The sequence below is a fragment of the Pezoporus occidentalis genome, unplaced genomic scaffold, assembly GCF_034315485.1.
Source record: "Pezoporus occidentalis ecotype Australia unplaced genomic scaffold, CSIRO_AGI_Poc_V1 ctg159, whole genome shotgun sequence".
Classification (NCBI taxonomy): domain Eukaryota; kingdom Metazoa; phylum Chordata; class Aves; order Psittaciformes; family Psittacidae; genus Pezoporus; species Pezoporus occidentalis.
This window is the reverse complement of record NW_026913415.1, coordinates 926,531-943,430: the sequence shown is the minus strand read 5'-3', so window position 1 is coordinate 943,430 and position 16,900 is coordinate 926,531. Positions and strand designations below refer to the sequence as shown.

The window sequence follows — 16,900 nt, the reverse complement described above, 5'->3', positions numbered from 1 at the left end:
GAAAAGAGTCCTCCAGTTTCAGTTTCATAGCATACAAACCCCTGCATATTAACATGATGAATTTTATTACAGTATAAAATTTGGGCCATTATGATTGTTATTAGTATAATATGAACCTTACTTTGTATTATTATTTAAATATTGAATCACATCACTGACACTGTCATTCATAATCAGGTATTTCTTAGCAGAAAAATCTTAGTGCCCTTATACAGTTGTACAGGAAGTGTAGAAGCAGAGCTTAATTTCAAGCTATTGTATGGACTCTGCAAGAATTTTGTGTTAGAATAGAAATTAATTTCAGTTAATCATAAATAAAGCACATCGTACAATTAGAATATAGGAAAACCAACCGAAAACAATCAGTTTGCCTTCAACAATGACAATCAAACTTGGAAAAGGCAATAAAATTCATGTCCTGCCCATGAATTCTAACGGTTTTGATGTCACAAATATGGGTACACTCCTGATCTTACCATCCAGATCACTCTCAAATGTTTCTGCTGACACCCAGTCGGTCGCTGGTCCGGTACCATTGACAGTCAGGGCAGCTACTCGGAAGCTGTATTCTGTGCCTCGTTCAAGACCTTAGAGACAAAGAGTACCCAAGATAGCAAACCAGGGATTCCAACTGCCTTCCACCCCACTGGTGCCACTGGAGCATAACAGGAGGTCAAGAATGGAAATGGTAGTACCCACACCCCAGCTTTGACCACAGGGTGCAAGAGCTGAACTGGAGACCCCCAGGGTTGTGACACTGGAAAAGCCTGTGAGGTACTGTTTGCATCTGGCTTTAATTCCTCCCAATTAGTTAAAGTACAGAACCACCCACTCCATAACTAAACCCAGGTGAAGAGTATAAACTATGCAGACAGTTTGTTTCCTGTATGGAAGAGTGTATAGTCAATAATGAAAGCAGCATGAAAATGCACTTAGAATTTGATATATGGGACATCTTCAACAGGCTTTGCTGCTGGCAAAAATACACTCTAGTTACAAGCACAGATCAACTGCTGCTGTGTGAGAAAACCAAAACTTCCTGAGTCACAGCTGGAGTTTCTGAGAACAAATCAAAACATCTTGTTAAAAAGTGCATATTCATTTTCTGCAGAGGCACAATTCCTTCTCTTCGGACCAACTGATCATTTACAGAGACTGAACAAGATCCAAATGAAGCCTTCCTCCTGGTCTATGTACTGGTCATTGCCAGCCAGCCCACACTACCTCATAACCTACACACTCTCATTTGAAGGGTTTTCAGCTTTCCTCCGAGGTAAGAACCCTGTGTAAACACCTCAGCCTGAGCCCACTAAAGGCACCTAAACCCCCCTTGTGCTAACAAACACTGGCAGATGATGGCTCACCTTCAATGAGCTGATAGAGCTGGGTCCCACCAATGCTCTCCGTTACATCGCTCTTGCGGGACACCTTACGGTAGCGGATCTTGTAGCCAGTGATTTGCCCACTGTGTGTCCCTGCAGGAGGAGGCTGCCAGTGAAGCATGATGCTCTGTGGAAGGCAGAAGGTCATTACAATGTCATCACCCCCCACACAGCCACAGAAACTACCCTAGTGCCAAGAGTTCATGAGACACAGGACAAAGTACTGCATTTTCATGTAGTAAAGCAGAGCCTGTATGTAACAAGTAAAACCCTACGATTCAGCAGCCACCCAGGTCATACATGTGCCTACAGAAGTTCACCTCGAAGCATTCGATCCTGTTAGACATTTTGATACAAACAGCCCCCTTGGTTTTCCCCTTCATTTTCCTTCAGGTTATCTTAAGATAGGGTTTACTGGACGATCTATCACTAAGAACTGGTATTTTCTCTAAAGGGTACAGGTTACCTGACCTGTAGTTTATGTACATGAAGTTACTTAGTTTTAGTCATACAGGTGGTAAAGAAGATATTTGGAAGTTGTCATAAAAGGCTTGTTAAAGAATCTCCATTCATAATCTCCAAAGTCACAATGCCCAAGTGCAGAACTTTCTCTTTAAAACACCCAGGACTCTACAACGTTAACCAATAGTTAATCAACAGGAACATGTTTGAGCCATGGTGTTTCTGGCCTTTGTGCCTGATGAAACCTATTTCATAATTAGCCTCTGTGCCTTGGTGCATTGTCATCGTCTTCACTGCATTCCATGCATACAACCCACAATGGGACTGGAGTTTCTAGGGCGTCAAGCACCACGTTCAGATATTCTCCTATACAAACAGCTGAAAAGCAGCACAGTAGAAAAAAAAGACCCCAAACTGGGCAAATCTAAGCCCTGCCAAGCTTTTATTTACAAAGAGGAGATTCTCCCCATCTTACCTTGGAATTGCGGACCTCCAGCGTCAGATTCTGTGGCGGAGCACTGGGGACTAGAAACATTCATGGAATTACAACTCCAGACTTGCCACATATTGTACCAAGTTCTGTATTTTCATGCACAAATGCTCTCTGCTATCAATCATTATGAAAGTACAAACCCTTCTGGTTGAAGACACTGTATAAGAACTACAATATACAACCAGGTACTTTATGACATGCACTGACTGGCTTAGAGGCTTCTGTATCGTTGTCTGTCCAAGAACAAACTCACTTCTTATTCAGGTCTCTACTTACTAAAGGTATCTAAATAACAAATGGTTTCTATTTAAAGGTACTTCCCATGAACTCTAAGAAAAGAGATCACATTCTGTACTGTTCTAAATCAAATCTTTAATATTCATGCTTGATTCTGAGAACCCCCATGTAAAATTCCAGCCATGGATTCTGTGATCATGATTTTCGGTAACAGGAAAAGCTCAGGGTCAGCTCATCCCTGTGTTACCGAAGGGTAAAGCGCATCACAAAGGCAGGTTCTGCTTTTAAACTTAGACTCTTTGTTAGTCCTTTGCTAGCTGTAGCAACTCGCTGGTCACAACGGTGTAACTCCGTTTGACAAAAGGCAATGTGAACAGGAACCTGAGAGCGCGGAAGCCCTGTCACAGCACTTCAGACTCACAAGATGACCTCAAAAGCAGAGATAAGGGTCCCTGAGGCTGCAGCAGAGTACAAGGACCAGGATGTAGCTCACAGGGTAAAGGCTGTTCCAGTCCGAATTATGTACTTCCCAAATAACTCACCCCAGCTACAACAATACCTAAGAAAACACCCCCCAGTGCAGAAAGTGAGAGGTACACTGGGCTGGAGCTAAATAAATACAAGTATGGCGGGGAGGGACTCTCCATTAGGGACTGTAGTGACAGGACAAGGGGTGACGGGTTCAAACTGAAATGGGAAGTTCAGGTTGGATATAAGGAAGAAGTTCTTTACTGTAAGGGTGGTGAGGCACTGGAATGGGTTGCCCAAGGAAGTGAATGCTCCATCCCTGGCAACGTTCAAGGCCAGGTTGGATGGAGTCTTGGGTGAGATGGTTTAGTGTGAGGTGCCCCTGTCCATGGCAGGGGGTTGGAACTGGATGATCTTAAGGTCCTTTCTATTCTACGGTTCTATAATTCTAAATACCCATCTTCCACTATCCCACAGGTAAAAGGGAGACAACAAGGATCTGGTTTTCCTTCTCTCTTGCCAAGTGAACAGAGTCTGAAATGAACAGACGAGGGATTAAGTGCTAGGGCCTTTAAAAAGCCACACAGGTTAAGAGAAGAAAATGAGGTTAAGCTTTTTTTGCTGTTTGTTTTACATGGCTGGTGCCTACTTTCAGAGCAACCTTAAGAAAAGACTCAAGTTTCCCGAGATTAATAATTAGCATCTATATTGCAAATGTGGCAAGAGAAGGACAATCAGCAGCACACAGGAAAGGATACATGCACACAGGTGTACTCATACACACTTATCTCGCCATGTGCACAGCTCATTTTATGTCAAGGTAAGCTTAGACTCAGACTAGATGAAGAGTTTAACCACTCCAACAACTGGAATGGATATTCTATGGTCAAGGTTCCTTCCATCCCTAGCTAGTCTATGATTCTATGATAGCCCACGCTTCGACAGCAAAGGCCTGACCTCATCTGGTACGCTGTACACAGGTGACCCCAGGCTGGAGGGCCATGATGATCTGACAGCTCAGAGAGCTGTGATGACCCATAAGGACAATGTCCTCGCTCAGGGTGTGACACAGGGATCACGTTTCTAGCTGTAACACACAACTGCTTCCCATAGATCAGGAGGATGATGAGAAGAGAGGTGATGCTTACATGCAGCATGTAAACTGGGGTTCACATTGTAACACCTAAAAGGGTTACCCTGCAACAAACCACTGTAACAGATCAGGAGCAAAAACCTACACAAGAATGCAGAAGCTTGTTAAATAGAACCTAAAGGAAGGTCAGAAAGAAATCCCTGCAGGAGACACAGAGAGAGCTTACAGACACCACAGCAAGGGAAAACATGCATTACTCATCTGGAAGGATTTGAGATTGAAGGGGGAGTGCAGCATGGCTGTAAGGCTGTAAGCAGCACGATGACATCCTTCAGGAAGCTTTAGAAAAGCCATTTCTGTTGGTTAAACATGAAAACTGAAATTGGACCAGAAAGAACTTCAGGAAAACCTGACAGTGACATTACAAGTAATAACAAACTCTTCTTCAAACAATTAAGGAGCTGGAAGCCCTTTAGAGAGGGGCTAGTGAATGGTCAGGGTATGACAAATAAAGGAAGAGATAAGGCCACACATCTATCTCTGTGTTTGTACTGAGTGAAAGGAAGAGGAGAGGCTCCATAATAACCCTTTACAAGGGACCTGCAGGATCTCTCAAACAGAAATGTCAACACAAGGGATTACAGAAAAGTCAGACAGGGAACAGGAGCGTGTGGCCAGGGTTAGCTGCTATCCATCCAGGATTCCACAAGGAAGTTGGGAACATGACAAATGTGTAACCTCTCACAAGTTACCTTGATACTGGGAGGTGGCAAATTCAATGTGGGATTTACAAGGGGTTCCATTTGAGAAGCTTTGAGTGGAAGTCAGAAACCTGTAGCAGGCAAATAAACTGAAGCTACAGTAAGTGTGAAACTCCCAGATGCATGGAGCAATAATACATACTTGTCACTTCTTACAGGGAAATCCTGCACTGCAAACCTGCTGGAGAGCTCTTTGGGAAGGGGACAGGAGAGAAGTCCTTGCCTGAGCAAACAACTGGTTCAAAGAAAGGAAAGAACAGGTGGGACCGTCCACGGTGATGACCTGTGGAGGTGCACCATGGAATGCACCGACACCCCTGTGGCTCAGCACACTGGAAGCGATGAAAGGGGATGAGCAGTGAGGTGACCGAGGTAAGTGCAGACAAGGTCTGATGGTAAAGAACTGCAGAAAGACCTCAGCACGTTTAGTGCCTGGATATTAAAGTGAGAGATGAAGTTCACAGTAGATAATGTTATGCACATGCGAAAAAAGATCCCATCTCTATGTGCAAAACAATAGCTCTCAGCAGACCAATTCCATGAAGATTCTGAGCAAACCCAGTGCTCAGAATGATCCAAGAAACAGGCAAATGCTGGTCATTACACACTTGCATCTTTGATACAATTTTAGTCCCCTCTTTTTAAAAGCAGAGAAAAGAAACTGTGGCAGAAGGCAGGGAAGGGCACTGGAGGCTGAAATGGCTCCAGGGAAGGAATGGCTAACCGTGTCTGTGACTTGGGAATCTGGGAAAGAGAGGGATGAGGGAGAACACGGCAAAGGTCTATGAAATGAGGAGCAGGACACAGAGGGCTGATGGACACTAAGACACAGCAGGCTCAGAACAGACAAACAGGGGTGATTTTCACAGTAAGGTCATTGGTAGATCTTTGTGCGTTTGATGTTGTGGATGGTAAAAGCTGACATGGGTTAGAGAGCATGCTGAAAGGGTTTCATACAAGAGCAACTGAATTAGTAAATACACAGAAACCACTGCAGGGTCAGGAAGTCCCCCAGGAACGAACTCGGGCATAGGGAGTTTGGGGCAACGCAGCTCTGCGCTCATCTCTTCTGGTGTGGGTCGCTCCTGGTGAGAGGATCCCAGGCTAGGCTTGCTTTTGCACTGACTGCTCTCATATAGGGGTCAACTTATCCGTAAAAGTTAACACGAACTCGGATCATTACACACTTGACCACAGACCTATAGTTGCTCATGTCACCTCTTTATTTGCCTCACAGAACAGTTACCACTTTCTCTTCCATTACTGTATGCAATGGATTTAATAGTATGTGTCTAAACAAAGACACACAACTTCTTCCCGTATGATCACAATTAAACAAACCCACTCCAAAAGCAGAACTCTGCTCATGTGTAAAAATACTGCAGAACCTGACAAATAATTTGGAGCCCTTGCATTCAATACACTTGATTTTCTGACTGCTTTTAATACTTTGTAGACTCAATAACCCATGAAATAAGCTCCTGATGTTGAGATGAAGGACACCATTGTTTCATAAGCAGAACACCTGGTACTTTTGCAGGTACAGTAATTTTCCTTCACCCAATTTGGAAAGCCTAAGGGGAAACTTTCAACTATGTACGGCCCTATGCAACAAGGACCTTTTTAATAAAACAGGGCAGCAGTGAACAAAGGCTGGTTAAAAATTCACTCAAAGGAAATGACTGGATAATTCCTGTAAAGAAAAAGAGCAGGGATAAAGCAGCTCACCATCTGACAGCGTTCGCACAACAACATCCTGGGTGGAGACACCGGGGCCGTGCTTGTTGTACGCTACCACACGGAAACTGTACTCTGTGTACTTCTTTAAGCCGTTAATGGTGTAGGAGAGTCCTGCTACATCAACATCCTGTGCATAAGGAAGCACACATGTGAGGTCAGAATCATCACTATTAGACATGCCTTACGAGTTTGAGTAAAGCAATTCAAGTCACCTGGCAAACCTGCCTGTTAGTAACAATTCTCACTATGTGCTCAACAGTGGGATGCAGAAGAGGTCATTTTACCTGAGGAATGCATTCCTATTTAAAACAGATGTAAAAACTTATCTTGAAAACTAACAAAAATACTCTTCCTGTAGCTTTTTAAAGCTGGGATCATACTCATATGCCATCAGAAGGAAATTAAATGGCTGGGATTAATCCTCCCAAAGCTGTGTTTATTCTCAGGCGGCAGCTTGTACTTCTACAGAACACACTGGATCCTCCCAGTAGAAATTTAATCAACAAGATGCTCCACACTATCAAAATATCCACCAGTGAATCAAAGAGCTCAAGTAGTAAGAACAGCTCAGACTAAGGATCATGCTAAAAATCAGGAGTTAAACTATTTTACTACAAAACCATAAGCATCCTTTGCACTGTCTGAACCAGAGGGAAGATGGTTTTCATGAATATTTGTGCTCTCCTCTCACGATATGATGGACTTCCCCAAAAAGCTGCTCTATGCTGCTGAGTATCTAAATAAGTTGAATTCCAAGGCATTTCATGCTGGATTTTTCATTCTTAACATTTCCTTGGTTTAGGCCACAGGATTCAGCCCATCAGGGAGATGAACACTAGCTGTGTTTAGGAATTTAAGGTAAAAGTGTACTAAAAGGAAACAGGCTGTTCCCAGCATTATACACCCCACAGGAAGGGCCGGGCTCCCTACCTGCTCGGTGTCCTGCCCCTTCTCCATGTAGTAGAGTTTGTAGTTCTGGATTTCACCATTGCCGGACAGCGGCGTTTCCCAGGTCACCGTAACGGAGGTGGGGGAAGTGGCTGACGCTCGGATGTTGGGTGCTGGACCAGGAAGCTGAACTGAAACACAAGTGTGAAACTCTGCTCGTCACCGGGCTGAACCATCACCATCTGCAGTGGCTCAGCATTTTAGCCTCAACTCCACTACCAGTGAAGGTAAAAAGATGTGTATTTATTCCCATTTCACACAGATTCATTGGGGCACTTAAGGCGGGACCCAATTTCTGAAGGAGATCCTGCTCCCAGGGTCAGATTCCGTTTATCCTGAGTGATTCTAATGAACACCAGACTTCACGTTTGCTTTAAGTTTTCCTTTTGCCCCCTTTTTCAGTCAATGACCATTTAAAAAGGTTCTTATAACAGAAAGTTTTGATAATTTAACAAGGAATTTCCTACCAGTTCTTAATGGTGAGAATAAATCATGCAAGCTCACCAACTTGGAAAATCAGTTTGAAACTACGGTCTGCAAGTTGATGGTTGCAAATACAACTTTTAAGAGTACCTACTTATTCTGGGAAACATCAGGAATGAGAAAACCACCACCATCACCACACCATGGATCCCAAAGTCAGGAAGCCTCCAGGTATTTAGCACGTACCCTCAGGCTGAGTTGCCACCTTCAGCGGTGCTGAGCTCTCCCCAGGGCCATGCTTGTTCTGAGCCACAACTCGAAACACATAAACTGTTTCTGGCATCAGGTTTTGGATCATCACTTGTGTCTCTCCAGGACGACTTGTATTTTCGACACGTTCCCTTTGGGAAACAAAAGGGTTGGGCACAGCGACCATCACTGATTAGCAAGAGGGGTTTTGAGGGGTAAATAAAGGAATAGTTGCTCCCAAGATGTATCCTGTATGAATATATCTAATGCCTTAATGAGGAGGTTATTCATACAGCAATGACTAGACAATAAAACAAGAATATGCCAGAAGTACATGTGATAAACAGCTTCTGATTTTGTAACTTCTCTTCAGAAAACAAAGATGCACTGACCTAAAAGAATGACTTATACCCAACAACACAAAACTCAGAGTAGTTTCTTTGTTATTCCCGTAACAGCATGGTAATTCAGGGACAGCTTTTCCTACTAGTGTGAAGCCAGAAGAAAAGCTGGTCCAGGAGCACGCACAGAGTCTGGGGAGGTTGAAGGCATCCCTGTTAATATTGTGGGGCTGCTTTCTGTGTGTTTGTCAAAGCTTTCACCGCATCTTGCGGCCTCCAAACTCCACTTGGTTCCTCCCTAATATTTAGACGATTTGCAAACATCCACAGGCTCTGACGTGCACAACAGCTGTGGCCTTTCTGCTCTTCCCACACAGGCAGTGGGAACAAGAGCCAGCTCTGCTGCTCATCAGTTTGAGGTGGGAGCAGGAGCAGCCCCTCAGCAGTGCTCGATGCTCGTGTTGTGGAAGCACCATGGCCTCACACCCAGCACAGCTCAGGAAACTCCATCAGCTCTTACGGAGCTCAGGCCTGAGGGGGAGATTAAAAGATTAATCATCAACCAACTACAGCCTTTATTTCATAGGCACCGCTGCTGCCATGTGAACGTGCACAGAGCTGCGCCTGGGTGACGACACCTCCGTACCGGCCTCCCTCGAACAGCAGCTCCCCACCCCTGTACATACAAGTAAAACCAGTGTTACTGAAGAAGAAATCAAACCCTTCCCCACTGAGAACATAGAGGGAAAACGTGCCTGCTCTGAATGCAATGCTTTCCCTTTTGTCTGCTAGACTTCGTTTCACTCTACAGCAGAGGGCAGGCGATTCTCATCTCGGCCATTAGCTGCTTTTAAATCATTTTTAATGCAGAAGCCCAGGCATAATCACTCCACAGTCTCCCCTTCTCTACATTCCAGCCACGATGGGGCCAAAAGCCCCATTTGTAATTTATTTCTTTCTAAATCAACTGGTCTGGTTGACTTACCATAACCTGGGTGAAAACAGGATGAACTCCCTGCTTCTTTCTGCACTGCTACACTCCGACTATACAGAGGGAGACTACACTTAAGAGTAACTAAAGAGCTATTTGAACAGTTTCTAGAATGTTCTCCTTCCTGCAAGTTGAGCTGAAACGGCACTGCATAAACAGCTTAATTTAGATCAGATTTTTAGTCACTCCCTTCATTAAATGAGCATCATCATCATCATCACCACACATTGATGGACATGCTTTTACAAAAGGCTGCTCCTCTTTTCATGTTTATAAAGTAGTTTTTGCAAGAAGGAAGCAAGACCCACGCTAACAAACTACCCTTCCCTGCACAGACTGACACTGGGGTAGGGAAAGAGAGAAACGTTTCCTCCCCTTTCCCAGTTCTAACCAGGGCAAAGGGCTTGCCTGAAAATGCATTTTCAGCTGTTACCTTTAAGAGGTGCCCGAGATGCAATGATGGTATCAGAACACCCCAAGGAAGTGCCAGCTGATTCACAGCTGTGCTGCAACATCCACCTCCCACTGACATACAAGGCTTCTTGCATTTGCTGCCTCCAGTGTAAAGGCCCTCACTGATTTTCCTCAGAAATTCCATCAGCAATCCAAGGGTATTATTTAAAATTACCCCAAAGTGAAAATTATTTTAATGGAAAGACAACATCTCTCAAAAGCCTAGAGACACAGCAATGGGTTGACATTTGGGGCAGTAAGGAGGAACTGCAGCCTCCCCTCGCAACGGGATGCCCAAAACACAGGCAGGTTAATTAATGTTGCATGAATCTCTCTTTCCTGCCCTTCTGCAGGGAGCCACGAGCACCTTTTATGAGCTCGGATGTGTTCAGGTAGGCGTAACAGGTACCAAACCAGATGGTCTGTATGAACATCCCCATTACCAGAGAGAACGTTATGACTGTTCTAACTCATTCCAGTTTAATCCCCAATTAAAGAGCTCTGTAAACTGGAGTGAAGGTTTAAAACTGCTCTCAAGTACTGAAGGGAAAAAGCTTCCAGTGCAAAACCAGGAACAAAACCTGGAAATGTGAAGTTTTGAGATATACTTGGATATATGTTCAACATCTTTGTCACTGACATGGACAGTGGGAAACTTGCAAGTTTGCCGATGACACCGAGCTGTGTGGTTCGGTTGATATGCTGGAGGGAAGGAATGCCATCCAGAGGGACCTTGACACACTTGTGAGGTGGGCTGATGCCAACCTCATGAAGTTTAACCATGCCAGGTGCAAGGTCCTACACCTGGGTCAGAGCAATCCCAGGCACAGCTACAGGTTGGGCAGAGAAGAGATTCAGAGCAGCCCAAGGAGAAGGACTTGGGGGTGTTGGTTGATGAGAAAATGAACATGAGCCGGCTTCAGTGTGCGCTCACAGCCCAGAAAGCAACCGTATCCTGGGCTGCATCCAAAGGAGCGTGACCAGCAGGTCGAAGGAGGTGATCCTGCCCCTCTGCTCTGCTCCTGTGAGACCTCACCTGGAGCATTGTGTGCAGTTCTGGTGTCCTCAACATAAAAAGGACATGGAACTGTTGGAACAAGTCCAGAGGAGGCCACAAGGATGATCAGGGGACTGGAGCACCTCCCGTATGAAGACAGGCTGAGGAAGTTGGGGCTGTTCAGCCTGGAGAAGAGAAGCTGCGTGGAGACCTCATAGCAGCCTTCCAGTATCTGAAGGGGGCCTATAGGGACGCTGGGGAGGGACTCTTCATTAGGGACTGTAGTGACAGGACAAGGGGTAACGGGTTAAAACTGAAACAGGGGAAGTTTAGATTGGATATAAGGAGGAAGTTCTTTCCTGTTAGAGTGGTGAGGCACTGGAATGGGCTGCCCAGGGAGGTTGTGAATGCTCCATCCCTGGCAGTGTTCAAGGCCAGGTTGGACAGAGCCTTGGGTGATATGGTTTAGTGTGAGGTGTCCGTGCCCACGGCAGGGGGGTTGGAACTGGATGATCTTAAGGTCCTTTCCAACCCGAACTATTCTATGATTCTGTAAAGATGACCCTTCAGGAAATGACTGCAAGGGAGGATTGTCTGTGCAGCCGGCTCAGCTGAGAGCCTGCCAGGCAGCTCTCAGAGACACTGTGACAGGGTGATCATACACAGTTAAACCCCATGTTCCATGTTTGGAGCACACTGTGTTGAACCATGGCTTTAATACTGTTGGGCTACCTCACCTCCATGGTGTAATCTGCCCTCTTGTAATAGCCAAGTGCTAGCTATTTCTTCTCTTTTTGTCCAAGTCTTGACAGTCTGGAGCTGTTCTGCTCAGTGCAGGTCTAAAGCTTCAGAGAATTAAACCTCCCCTGGCCCCCTACACACCTGAATTTCCCTACCCTTTACAGGGGAACCTTTTCAAACTGGATGAAATAACCGAGTGACCATACAGTCTATAAGGATTCAGTCATTTCCCCCGATCAGATTACTTCAATCCTTCCAGAAGTGTGACAATAAAGCCACGAGACATCCACGTAACTGCCTCAATAAAAGCCACGCTGAAGTCTTCAAGCCAAGGTGAAGATATGCCACCTGCTGATGACATTCTGCAGCCAGTGACACCATCAGGAACCAGGCACCTTACAGCTGATGTCTGCGCTTTGAAATGCTCCTCTGCCATGAAGAGTTTCAGTTTCTCTGCTAAAAGCAACCTCCACGTCCTGCAGATCTTCATTCTCACCCCTCAGCAGACACAGCTCACTATCAAACCCAGCTTTAACCGTTTCCTAAGCACCAGAAACAACCACTGTTGGCAGCACTGGCATTTGAGCTGCAATTCCTTGTTTGTTGCTGCTTTTATAAATCTTCTGGAACTTTCAACTCGGGCCAACAGTTTCTGCAAGCAGACATGGGGGTTAAAACATGAAATGAATTTCTCTGGGCAAAGGGTACCCCTTGGCAGCAGAAGCAGTTTGTGGCATAAAACCGACATGCGGTGCAGGAAGAGCCTTTTGCAGGCTCACCCATGAATATGAGGGAAACCATGTTCTTGCCACCTCACAGTCCTCTAAATCATAGAGCCACAGGATGGTTTGGGTTGAAGGGACCTTAAAGCTCACCCAGCTCCAACCCCTGCCACGGGCAGGGACACCTTCCACTAGAGCAGCTTGCTCCAAGCCCCTGTGTCCAGCCTGGCCTTGAACACTGCCAGGGATGGGGCAGCCACAGCTTCTCTGGGTACCCTGTGCCAGTGTTTCATTAGTCCAAAGGGCAAAGTTAAGGAACACCCTCCATGTTTCTGTGTGTGTCTCCATTCACTGAACAGGTGAAAAGAACAGGAATGTAAATCAGCAGTGACTGAGGCAGCTGGTAACTAAGGAACCACACGCCTCATATATATGAGGGCTTAAAGCAAGCTGCTCTAGTGGAAGGTGTCCCTGCCCGTGGCAGGGGGCTGGAACTGGAGAAGCTTTAAGGTCCCTTCCACCCCCCACCAATCTGTGATTCTATGCTGTAGTATGCACAGATACTGCTGGGATTTAAGTGCCCCTACAATTCACAGTATGAAGATGACTCGCTCCAGCCCATTAAGATGGGTTACAGATGTCAGGGTATCCAGCTAACCCTTTCCATCTTAGATGTAATTTTCTCAGTTTTCACAAGCCTGATTTAAAAGGTAAATAAATCAAATACTGAGCCTGATCGCTGCTCAAACACAAGCGAGGCAGAGACAACACTTTAACTACTAAAAGGATCCAGTAATGCACGCAATGAAAGTGGTATGTGTAGGCAAAAATGTAATGGTATGAGGAGATGGTACAAATACACTTAAAACCATAAAAGATATAGGATCATATATAATTCAAGGACTAAAAAAGCCATCATTTAAGTAGTGCTTTATAGTGCTGAGAAAGAAAAGAGGGTTGCATATCCAAGCTTCACTTCCAAATTTTCTGATTTCCAACTGCTTAGATGTATGCGATGCTCATCTTAATTTAATACCCAAGCAATGTTTCCATAAGGTCCAACCAACTGGTCAACAAGTACCATGTAACAGCAACATGCTAAAAAGATTTTTCTCCCTTTTTAAGAAGATTTTATTGTCCTGATTGTCTAAGTGCAGGCTGAAAGGCTGGATTTCAGAGTGGGTTTGTATCTGTGCAATGCGTGATGCCAACTGTCTAACAAAAAAACTCCCCAAAAGCAAAGGAGTGGTGAAGTTGAGAAAATAGTGAATATGTGCTAATAAAAGGCTTCCAGAGCCTGCTCTGAACCCTAACCCAGAAGGACACTCAAGCAAACACAGATCCTATTGAAGGCAATGGAACCACCTGCTTCCATCTAAGCACCAGGTTAAGTGCTTTGCTGTGTAAGGTTCTGTGGACTACAGGAACCCAAGCCTGCAGGGCTGCTCTGCAAGAACTGGAAACAGCATTTGCTGCAGGTTTTCCTATAACCTTTTGATTCATGCACCACGGGTTATGAGATTCCTTTTACCCTTTGTTCTGCACATGCTCTTGGCACAAGGAGAGTATCTGCTAGATTTCTATAGTCTTGCATGGAGCGGAAGGGGATGTGTTGTGCTTCCTCCAAAGCAATACAGAGAGGAAGGGAGCCTTCTCCAGCAAATGGCTTTCTAAAACCCCACTGGGTTACAACCAGGGACGTGGAGGAGGAGCGGCAAGAAGCAACAATGGCTGGCCAGATCCCACATTTCCTTCCTGTTTCCCTTATAGTATCTCCAGTACAACTGAGTACTACCCAAGTAAGGAAGGAGCAAAGCAACACTGGTGAGGCAAAGAAACCCTTTCCTCATTGCCTCAGTGAATGGCCATGAGCCTGGACAAGGGGCCTGGCCACTGAATTGAGAGCATGGCAATTCACTGCAAGTAGTGGTGAGTTTTGTGTTCTCTTTAAATGACTTTCTCAACTTGGATCCTCACACTTTAGTAAGCAAGTAGATGTTATTTTTCTCTTGAGTAATGAATCTGATCAACAAGCTAATTTGCAATTAAGCATTGCTCAAATGACTGCTAGCTCTAAGTTCTTTAAAACCCTATCACACCAATTTGAAACTGTAATTCTGAGCAGTAGAGCCTGTCAGGAAGAAAAAGGGGTTGACTGAACTAAACCATTGGCATAATATGTCACAAATGCTTCAGATTCATGGCATTCCTCTTGACAGGGATGACTTGGAGAGACTCAACATTTAACTAACCCCAACCCCATGGTCCTCTCTAGAATCAGACCCTGTCCAGAGCTTTAAAGCATGAAGTGACCTCTTGCTCTCAGTAGCACACAGTGTATCTGGAGGGTGTTTCCAGGCCTATGGTGGATGGCATTTACAGGAGAGGCAGGGTACCTGAAGAGATGTTACTGTCTATGCTCGTTCTTAGTGCCTAAGCAGGCTACTAAAAGCAGGTAGCAACTGTTTGCAGTCAACCAAAACCATGCACAAGCATTGCCTCTATGACTGTATACATGCAGCAACAAAGCAAATAATGCACTTTGTTTAACCAGGGTGCAGGAGGGAAGGAAACACAACCCCTCACCTCCGCCATCCATCAGACTTGGAGCACTGAGAGCTTTTATAGGTTTATAGTGCTTCTAAGCAAAGCTAGCGTGAAGAGCAGCAATGAAAGAGCTGTGTTACACGTCGAGATCTTTACCTGTTTATACCTTCCTTGGTGTAGAAGATTGAATAGGTGAGGTTGTCTCCTTGAGGGTCAGATACAGGTGTCCGCCACGTCAACCGGATGAAGCGAGTGGAGACGAGGGTGGCCACGACGTCCCGCGGGGCTGAAGGCAGCGGTCCTGCTGTCGCTGGTGCTAGATGGTCATTAGTGGCACTGGTCAGTGAAGTGGGAGGTAATGTTGGGATGGCAACATCTTGTCATGTGCAAACATTGGGGAATATGAAGGGCAAACATCACCACGGGTTAAAAAAAAAAAGAAAATAGAAAAAGAACACAAAAGAAATAAACAAAACCACGATGGGAAACAAAAGAAAATGAACACACAAAAAAAGGCCATTAAACTGAAGGCTGACATGCGGGCAAAGGTACTACTGGAAACTAATGGGAATATTAAAAGACACGTCACTGTCGAGCAAGCAGACCAGATCTCCACTGTAATGGAAGTGGCAAGGGAAAAGGAAGGGTGAAGACTGGGGATACAATATGACCTCATCAGAGGACGTACCAGCAGCAAACAATTCCCATTTCCTTGTAAACCAGATGTAATACCCCCCCAAAAAATACCCAACCCATTAGTTACTCAAAAATACACCCAGACCCAATGCTCTATTTCATTACCATGCAGGATTCAGTTATACTGATCTCAATCACAGAGACAAATAGCCACAATAACTCATCCAGGTCATGCAGTTAAACACTGAGGTCAATTCACATGGTTAACTGTGTGGGTGCTGCTGCTGACCATGGTAAGATGTGGTGACAAACTTGGTATGGCAGCAGAAATAAAGACTTTCGCCTCAGTTCCACCAAGGGCACCGTTTCCTTTCCAACAAGGCTTTTCCTCCCTCTCCTAACATGTATGACCTCATTGTACAGAGACATTAACAAGCAGAAACAACTCTTGCTTCAGACTAGATGATGACTCTATAAACTTTTTTTGTGGCAAGTCATGTACATCTCCCTGTATTACCACGTGAAAGCCAGGGTAAAGCTCTGGGATTATTACATTAAAAGGTTACAAGTTAACAGGCACGAGTTGTAGGGTACAAAAAGCTCTTCTCCAAATCCTATTAAAGTAATCCATCCGGTAAATCTAACAGTAATATTCTGAGCAGCTGGACCCCAATTACACAGAGTATTACAGGCAGCACAATTAGTAACAGAACCCTAAAGCTCAGGATACCCTGAATTTTTCTGTATTCTTAACTACTTACCAAGCTTAAGCCACCTGATGCCCTTTTCCACATGGGAATCTCTGCTGCCAAATACATTTATTCACTTATTATTTATATAAACTAACTAAAACTCCTCAGGTTTTCTGCAGAAAGCAGTTCAGGGCTAGCACAGCTTTAGCTGAGAGCTGCAGCACCTCCACCGAACACACCACCGGAACACGTGTCTTGATAGACAAGGAGAAAACTGCACACAAAGAGGGCTGGCTAAAGCAGAACACGTTAATCTGCACAACCAGACCTTCAGGCAGACACACTGAGACATGGAGAAGTCTTTCAACACCCACCTGGCTTTAAACTGTAACACACACACACACACACACACACACCCATCCACCAGCGCAGCTACTTCAATACACAAATTCCATATATCCACTGTTTCAGCTGACTGCAGGGGATGAATTTCCACTGTGTGGGCTTCCAAAGAAGGAAAGGCC

General features: G+C 45.0%; 1 protein-coding gene across 9 annotated transcripts in view; it reads right to left on the bottom strand.

Annotated features, from left to right (window-relative positions):
• NEO1 (neogenin 1) overlaps positions 1-16,900 on the bottom strand; it is a 186,800-nt gene that overhangs the window by 32,537 nt on the left and 137,363 nt on the right. For 5 of the 9 annotated variants that reach the window (XM_062612112.1, XM_062612116.1, XM_062612108.1 and 2 more), the window contains exons 8-14: positions 15,205-15,424; positions 8,254-8,408; positions 7,567-7,715; positions 6,625-6,763; positions 2,320-2,369; positions 1,365-1,509; positions 477-587 (exon numbers count right to left, since the gene is read on the bottom strand). In XM_062612112.1, coding sequence (XP_062468096.1) covers positions 477-587; positions 1,365-1,509; positions 2,320-2,369; positions 6,625-6,763; positions 7,567-7,715; positions 8,254-8,408; positions 15,205-15,424 — 969 coding nt within the window. The remainder of the gene's footprint in view (positions 1-476; positions 588-1,364; positions 1,510-2,319; positions 2,370-6,624; positions 6,764-7,566; positions 7,716-8,253; positions 8,409-15,204; positions 15,425-16,900) is intronic. The other 4 variants (XM_062612117.1, XM_062612111.1, XM_062612113.1 and 1 more) reach the window with 1 other exon arrangement.